This window comes from Natrix helvetica (genome assembly GCF_964273705.1).
Source record: "Natrix helvetica genome assembly, chromosome: 13".
Classification (NCBI taxonomy): domain Eukaryota; kingdom Metazoa; phylum Chordata; class Lepidosauria; order Squamata; family Natricidae; genus Natrix; species Natrix helvetica.
In genome coordinates, this window is record NC_138557.1 from 6,658,518 (window position 1) to 6,667,601 (window position 9,084).

The 9,084-nt window shown below is 50.3% G+C and overlaps 1 protein-coding gene across 1 annotated transcript in view; it reads right to left on the reverse strand.

The window, feature by feature from the left end:
- XYLT1 (xylosyltransferase 1) overlaps window positions 1-3,805 on the reverse strand; it is a 132,904-nt gene extending 129,099 nt beyond the window's left edge. Inside the window, exon 1 of the mRNA XM_081965744.1 lies at window positions 3,375-3,805. Coding sequence (XP_081821870.1) covers window positions 3,375-3,740 — 366 coding nt within the window. The 5' untranslated portion in view covers window positions 3,741-3,805. The remainder of the gene's footprint in view (window positions 1-3,374) is intronic.
- Window positions 3,806-9,084: the final 5,279 nt, after the last annotated feature.

The following is a 9,084-nucleotide window of genomic DNA, read 5'->3' on the forward strand; positions in this document are numbered from 1 at the left end:
AGGGGGGAAAGAGAAGTCTTTTCTAAAAGCCAGGACTAGGGGGAAATGGATTCCAGCAAGAGAAATGTTCCCATCATTGGCTTCAATCAGCAATAGAATGCAAGACAGCTTATAGTCAACTTCTGCATTCAAATTGCTGGATGAACTGTCTGGATGAGCCATTCTTCAGATCAGCCTGCTCAGCTCAACCTGAGCAGCTAGATTTCTCTCTTAGGGGAGCCAAAGGCCGTCACCGAAGGCTGAGGAAGCTTTGACCATCTGCAACTCAGGTATGTGTAGTCTAATGAAAAGAAAGACTAGGGGAGACATGATAGCAGTGTTCCAATATCTCAGGGGTTGCCACAAAGAAGAGGGAGTCAAACTATTCTCCAGGGCACCTGAGGGCAGGACAAGAAGCAATGGGTGGAAACTAATCAAGGAGAGAAGCAACTTAGAACTGAGGAGAAATTTCCTGACAGTGAGAACAATTAATAAGTGGAACAGCTTGCCTCCAGAAGTTGTGAATGCCCCAACACTGGAAGTCTTTAAGAAGATGTTGGATAGCCATTTGTCTGAAATGGTATAGGGTTTCCTGCCTAGGCAGGGGGTTGGACTAGAAGACCTCCAAGGTCCCTTCCAACTCTGCTATTGTATAGAAGCATCCGAGGTGATGACCTCACTAAGTCTAGGACAGTGTTTCCCAATCTGGGCATCTTTGAAGATGCGTGGAGAATGCTGGCTGGGGAATTCTGGGAACTGAAGTCCACGCATTGCACAGATGGGGAAACCCTGCTCTAGATGCCCAAAGTAATGATGCCTATTGTACCATCCCTTTCTTCAGAAAAGGGGAATCAACCTAACCAGTGATGAAATTCAATTTTTTTAAACTTCCGGTTCTGTGGGCATGGTTTAGTGGGCGTGGTGTGGCTTGGTGGGCATGGCAGGGAAAGGATACTGCAAAATCTCCATTCCCAACCCCCCCCCCCCCCACTCCTGGGCCAGCCAGGGGTGGCATTTGCTGGTTCTCCGAACGACTCAAAATTTCCCGCTACCGGTTCTCCAAAACATGTCAGAACCTGCTGGATTTCAGCCCTGAACCTAACCCAGACAGAGGAGAATGTGATTAGGAAAACATTAGAATGCAGAAATGAACAGATTGACACTGGGTATCAAAGAGAAAGAAGACACCGATTATTATACAATTTGGGAATCTTTTTACCGGTGGTTAGAGAACAGACATAAGAATTAATAGTAAAATAAGTTATCTAAAGTATAGAAAATGTATTAATAGTCAATATAACTAATAAATTAAGTTAAATAAATGACAAATGGGATTGTTATTATGTTAGATACACAATGCATTGGAAATTAAGCGATGATGAGATTAAATAATGAATAAGATTGTCTATTTTAATGTTGGCACAAAATATTTGTACTCAGGCGACACATTGGTTAATGGAAAATGGATTGTTTATATAAAAATAAAACAAAATGATTAAAAAAAGAAAAGGGGAGAGATCACAGGAGAGATTCACAAAGTGGGAGAGACATACTGGCTGGGGAATTCTGGGAGTTGAAGTCCAACACATCTTCCAGCTGCCCAGGTTGAGACACACTGGTCTAGGATCGGGTGCAAAAATTCACAGGAGGATCTAGATGAAGTCCACCCCTGCTTTCCACCTCCTCAAATCTACCCCATACAGGCAGACAATTTTAAGAACGTCCCTCCTCAGACGTCAGTCTTGACAACCAAATGATGTATAAAAGGGAGTCATTTACACTCTACCTTGAACAGCCACATTTCCCACCATGGTGCCAAAACTAGACATAAACCAACATCAAGCTCAGTTTTCAATGCTTCCCCATGCCTGACCAACAAACAACCCGTAGCCGAATTCTCTAGTTTGCCTCCAGATTTAAACCAGGATTTATTTGGGGGAGCAGGGGGGGATAACTCATTTTTGTGCTGTATTTCGGTCCTTCGACATTTCCATGTTATCGGGGCAATTTAGGGCAGGGGAAAAAATAATCACGGATGCCTGGAAATGCCACCAAAGTGTCAGGGAAGTAGCGGGCATCTCTCTCTCTCTCTCTCTCTCTCTCTCTCTCTCTCTCTCTCTCTCTCTCTCTCCCTCTCTCCCTCCCTCTCCCTCTCTCCCCCTCTCTCTCTCCAGAAATGCAAGTTGCAGAGTAGCCCTCGAGTTAATAAGAGCAGCGTTCAAGCCAAACCGACATGCAGCGAACAAGCAGCTAGTCTACATCAAGAGGTTGTATAAACCTTGCCTGGGTTAGCACTGGCCGGGGTAGGGCAGCAACTAAGAACATCAGCTTAGCTCGATAAATAAATGTGTTTATGGGCCCGCCATCCTGAGATAAGAAGTGCTTTGGTTGTAAAGGAGAAAGTGAAAGAACGCAGATCATTCTACATCTTTCCTCGCCTTGGTAAGATCCCATCGAGCTCCATATTTAACTAACTGGAGCAGTTTCTCTCCCTCTCTCCCCTCCTCCCTCTATCCCTGTCTCTCTCTCCCTCTCTCTCTCTCCATCCTTCTCTCCTTCTCTCTCTATCTCTCCCCCCTCTCTGTCTCTCCCCCTCCCTCTGTCTCTGTCTCTCTTCATCTCTCTCCCTCCCTCCCTCTCTCTGTGTCTCTGTCCCTGTCTCTCCATCCCTCTCTCCTCTTTCTCTCTCTTGCTCTCTCCCTCTCCCTCTGTCTCTCTCTGTCTGTCTGTCTATCTATCTCACTCTCTGTCTGTCGCTCCCCGCTGCTAGGCTAGCTTTCGAACATTTTAAGGACGCCGGAGCAGCAAGTACTAACAGATTAACAGAATTGGAAGGGACCTTGCAGGTCATCTAGTCCAACCCCCTGCCCAAGCAGGAGACCTTTAAGCAGGCAGGACCCAACTACCCACCCACCGACCCCCAGTCCCCAAAATAAGTGCTTTGTTCACCAACTAAGCATATCTCAGGAATCTTGCATTGGTGCCTTCTTGGATCAGTCGCCCCCCTCCCGGGGAGGGGGCTTTGGGGAGGTTTTGGAAAGTCTGGGGGGGAGAAGCTTTCTCCAAGCGGTCGAGCCCCCCTCCTCCTCGGCCCCCCAACGCAATGAGCCCAAGGGGGCCAGAGAGCCAAGGTCTCCCCCCACTCCCCACTATCCTGCCAGGGAAGCCCACCGTCCTTCCCCCAAGGTTGCGCCCGGCGGCAGCATCCTCCTCATCCTCCCGGCTCTGGCGTGAAGGGGGTTAGAATGGGGAGGGGGGGCAGTCCAAGAAACCCACCCACCCTCACCCTCCACATCCCTGGGAAGAGCCTCCCCCCCTTCCCCGGCTTTCCCCTGGCGCCCCCTTCCCTCCCCAGCCGTCTCCGCGGGGCAGCCGCCCCTCACTCCCTCACTCACCATCACCGCCTTGCCGCGGAAAGCGCCGGCGGCGCGGCGGGGTTGAAGTGCCCGGGGCCCGTCTCGGCTCTCCAGGTCGCGCTTCTCTCGCCGCCGGCTGCTGCTGCTGCTGCTGTGGCCGGAGCGATTGCTGGCGCTGCCGCCGGCCAGGGCGCCTCTCCGCGGAGGCGGCTGCTGGTGGTGCCGTTGCTGCTGCTGCTGCTGCTGCTCGTCGGCCGCATCCAGGCTGCTGAAATTCCAGACCAGCAGCGTTTGCACCAGCAGGACGGTGAGCGCCAGCAGAAGCGCCGAGTGCGAGCGCCGAGCCAGCCGCCGGCCGCACGGAGAGGCCACCCCGGCCGCCGCCGTCCCTGCCGCCGCCACCATCGCGCAGCGCAAAGCTCCTTCGCCTCCTCCTCTTTGCCCGGCCGCTGCCAAGCAAGCCAGCCAGCCAGCCCGCCAGCCGACGCCGACGCCCGGGGTTTTGCAGGCGGCGGGCGAGACGTCAGCAGGAGGCGGAGAAGAAGGCGAGGAGAGGAGAGGCGAGGCGAGCGCAGGCCCGGCGCTGGGGCAGCCCCCTCCTCTCCAGCCGTTGGAGGGAGGGGAGGAGGAGGAGGAGGCGGTGGGCCAGCGGGAGGAGGAGGAGGAGGAGGAGCCGCCGCAGCTGCTCCCGAAGCCCAGCTATTCGCTAGGTTGGAGGGGTGGATGTGTGTGGGGGGGGGGTCTGGACGCGCGTGGGTATGTCCACACGTGACGGGGTTCTGTCTCTACGCCATTCGGATGGCTGGCAGGGGATTGGGGGACTCGCGTCTTAAACACGCCGTCGCTGCTCCCCAAATAGAGCTATTCGCTATGTTGGAGGGGCGTGGGGGGGTCTGGACGCGCGTGGGTATGTCCACACGTGACGGGGTTCTGTCTCTACGCCATTCGGATGGCTGGCAGGGGATTGGGGGACTCGCGTGTTAACCACGCCGCCAGTTGCTCCCGGAGTCTGGCTATTCGCTAAGTCGGATGGGTGTGTGCGTATGTGTTTGGACGCGCGTGGGTATATCCATGCGTGACGGGGTTCTGTCTCTACGCCATTCGGATGGCTGGCAGGGGTTTGTGGGACTCGCGCCTTAACCACGCCGTCGCTGCTCCCCAAGTCGAGCTATTCGCTATGTTAGAAGGGCGTGGGGGGGGGGTCTGGACGCGCGTGGGTATATCCATACGTGACGGGGTTCTGTCTCAACGCCACTGAGATGGTGGGCAGCGGCTTGGGGTACTCGCGTGTTAACCACCCTGTAGCTGCTCCCGAAACCTAACTGGTGACAGCTCTCTCGCTCTGAGTGTGTTTATGCGCCCTTACGTATTCACACCTGACGAGGACGGCCGTTACCCCACACGGATGGCAGGAAGAGGTTTCGGGATCACCCTGTGCGCTGGCCAAACCGCAGCAGCGGCAGGTACTCTCGAAGGCCAGGTGGTGGAAGATGTGTCTGTGTGTGTCTGTCTGTCTCGACGCGCGTGTGTAGGTTCACACACGACGGAAGTGAGCAGAGGTTTGGGGTACCCGGGCGCTGCCCACGCCGCGGCTGCTTCCCAAGTCTCACTGGTGGCACGGCTATGTATGCGTGGGTCGAGTTTGTGCGTTCACACGTGAAGGGGCCGCTGTCTCTAACCCACGCAGCGACTTGGAGTACCCTTAAACACTTAAGCTTCCTGGATCTGTGTGAACGTGGACCATCCATCTCTGGGCTTCCCAGCTGCCTGGCGGAATCTGGGCTCCTCTAACCGGGTTGGATGTCAGTTCCAGAAATAGATCATTATCATTGCTGGTCAAGTACTGCCAACTGCTGGTGAGGAAGAGCCTAGAAGTGGGCAATGTATTTTTAATTTTTTTTTAAGCTTATAAATATGTATAGGGCTTGGACTCTCCCCTTGGTGGCCTGGACTGACCTGAAAAGGTCAGACTTGGGTGAGACCGATGGATAAGGCACCACTAGGAAATCCAGAGTGGAAATTGAAGTTTGGAAGAAGACATTAGCTCTCACTTTCAAGATTGTGGCAAAAAAAAAAGAGAGATTCAACCTATCAACCCATGGAACAGAAGTTGCCTTCAGAAGTTGTGGGAGCTTCGTCACTGGAGGCTTTCAAGAAAAGACTGGACTGCCACGTGCCAGAAATATTGTAGGGTCTCCTGCTTGAGCTCGGGGTTGGACTAGATGACCTGCAAGGTCCCTTCCAACTCTGTTATTCTGGCACAAGGTCCCTTCCAACTCTGTTAATCTGTTGTTGAAGCTTGTTGCCTTCAGTCGTTGTGGGAGCTTCATCCCTGGAGGCTTTCAAGAAGAGACTGAACAGTCATCTGTCAGAAATTGGGTAGGGTCAGTGGCTTGAGCAGGGGTTGGACTAGATGACCTACAAGGCCCCTTCCAACTCTGTCATTCTACTCTATTCTAAAATGAATCAAAATCACTCCAACTCTGAACTTGAAGGAGATGATGTAACCCTACGCAATTGTGGGCTAATGTCAAGGAGACTGGTGTTTTGTTTTTGTTTTTAATGCAGGGGAAATGTAGGATACAGTGTGTATTTTAATAAAAGTGTTACATTTTACCTTTAAAAAGTATCAGACTCTTGGAATGAGAAGCTTTGTAAAACCAGGACAATCAAATGGGAGCCATAAATAGGAATCAAGAAGAATAAAGAATTGAGAATGCTCAACCACTTTCCCTTTTTGTTCTGTTTTTTGTTGATAAGGGTAAAACATATATAAATGTTTATTTAGGTGGATCAGGGTCAGCAACCTGTAGCTCCGGAGCTGCATATGGCTCTTTCCTCCCTCTGCTGCGGCTCCCTGTTGCGGGTCCGATCCACAATTGATAGGGCTTTCGGTTAGGACAGGTAGAGGAAAAAGGACGCTGCACTAGGAGGAGACTCTATGGTGGGGGAACCGGACTTCCGGTCAGCAGAGGAAAAAGGACGCCACGCTAGGAGGAGACTCTATGGTGGAGGAACCGGACTAGGTTAGGTCAGCTCCAGAATTGAATGGGGGGCTTCCAGTTAGGACCTTTGTGGCTCTTTGAGCATTTAAGGTTGCCGACCTTTGGATGAATCCTATTACCCTGGAGGCTGTCTGTCTCTGGAGGGTTTAAGAGGCAGGACAGCCACCTCTGCAGGATGGTTTAATTGGTTTTCCTGTACATGCCAAATAAAGTCTCCATGCTGGCTGAGGACTTCTGGGCGATGAAGTCCACACATCTTGAAATGAGCAAGGTTGAGAAACACAGCTAGATGATCCTTCAGCTCCCTTCTAGGACCACAATTCTATGATTCTATGATGTATCTGTCGACCCATCCATCCATCCATCCATCCATCCATCCATCCATCCATCCATCCATCCCTGTCTTTCTGTGCCTGTCTTTCTGTGCCTGTCTTTCTGTGTCTGTCTGTCTGTCTGTCTGTCTGTCTGTCTGTCTGTCTGTCTGTCTATCATCTATCCAGCCATTATCCATCTATCTATCCATCCATCCATCCATCCACCCACCCATCCATCTCTATCAATCCATTATCTGTCTGTCTGTCTATCAACTATCCATCCATTATCTATCTATCTATCCATCCATCCACCCATCCGTCCATCCCTATCCATCATTACCTGTCTGTCTGTCTATCATCTATCCATCCATTATCTATCTATCTATCTATCTATCTATCTATCTATCTATCTATCTATCTATCTATCTATCTATCTATCTATCTATCTCTGTCTATTTATCTAATCTAATCTTTGTCTAACCTTTTATCCCTCCCTCCCATGTGTGTCTGCCTGCCTGCCTGCCTGCCTGCCTGCCTGCCTGCCTACCTACCTACCTACCTACCTACCTTTCTATCTATCTATCCATCTATCTATCTATCTATCTATCTATCTATCTATCTATCTATCTATCATCTATCTATCATCTATCTATCTATCTATCTATCTATCTATCTATCTATCTATCTATCTATCTATCATATATCTATCATTATCTATCTATCTATCTATCTATCTATCTATCTATCTATCTATCTATCTATCTATCTATCTATCATCTATCTATCATCTTGTCTGTTTGTCTGTCTACCTGTTCCCCCTTCCATCCATCCAGCTATCTCTCCATCTCTCCCTCCCTTTCATAATCCTAGCATTTAAGCTCTTCCCATGAGATCAGTTGATGCTATGATAAATCCAGGGCATATGGCAATTTAATGATTGACCCAAGATAAAAACTCTATAAAGTACAGGCACTTGTAGTATCAGCCCTGTCTTCCTGGATGTCGTCAAGACTAACAGCCTGGATTTACACACTAAGCCATGTTGCGGTTTGTTTGGTTTGGGCTCGACAACACCCAGCCAATGGTGATTTATTGAATAAACTATATTCACGCACACCCTGGCATTGGCCCATGCCTGGAAAAAAAAAGAAAGACCCCCACCACAGAAAATCATAATTTTTAAAAGAAGTATCTACAATGCGCAAATATTTACCTCTGGAGATTCTTGTTACTTTTCCTACCTCCTTGCTCAGCCCTAAGAACTACCCTTACCTAGTTTGAAATCAGCTACACAAGGAAAGAGAGGGGGAGAGAGGGATGGAAAGAGAGGGGGAGAGAGGGAGGGAAAGAGAAGGGGAAGAGGGAGGGAGAGAAGGGGAGAGAGAGAGGGGGAATGGGAGAGAGGCGGAGAGAGGGAGGGAGAGAAGGGGAGAGGGAGGGGGGAGAGATGGAGAGAGGGAGGGAGAGAGAAGGAGAAGAGGGAGGGAGAGAAGGGGAGAAGAGGGAGGGAGAGGGAGAGAAGGGGAAGAGGGAGAGAAGAGGAGAGACGGAGGGAAAGGAGGAGAGAGAGATGGAGGGGGAGAGAGGGGGAAAGGGAGGGAGAGAGAAGGGAAGAGGGAGGGTGGGAAAGACAAATGGGGAGGGAGGGAGGGAGAGAGAGAGAGAGAGAGAGAGAGAGAGAGAGAGAGAGAGAGAGAGAGAGAGAGAGAGAGGGAGGATGGGCCTTGTGCCCCTGAGCACGAGTAAGTATGAGATCTGTCCCTGGATGTGCGGATGAGCAGATGAGAGGCTGAAATTCAAGGCGGCAGGAAAAGGACCTTTAGATTAGTGGGCGCAGAAATGTCTGACATTTATTGTGTGAATGTCGCCTGTGTGTGTGTGTTTTAAGCAAATTCTTGTTTGACTTTCAAGGGAAGCGTTATTTGGCTCACTAAATAGCCTCTTGGGTTTAGGTGGGAGTGATCTGAAACATCTAAGGCTGTCTTCAAATAATTTGCTTTCTATTATAAGGTTTAGCATCAGGAGTGGAAAAAAATTGGAATTGAGCCATCACACCAGGCTGTGTGTATTTATTTAACCCCCTCCTCAAATATCCTTTCCTTTCTCTCCCCCGCCCCCTGTTTTCAGGTGTAGGAAGTTAGCACCTACCCCTCTCCTAGAAAAACGAAATATCCTGGGAAATATTGAAAAGGAAGAATATTATATATCCCTGAATGTGAAATGGAGAAACAACAGGTTTTTAGGTAGGAAACAGACTCACTCTTAACAGCCCCCACCTTTGTCAATGGGCCATTAAAAGGCCTCGGCCAGTCTAATCTACATAACAAAGATCTCCTCCCTTCAGCTCCAGGGTGATGGGATTAAGGCATGATCGTATGAGCCCTTTACCCATCTCACCACAGGGCGCCAGGGAAGAAGCCATGCTCAACC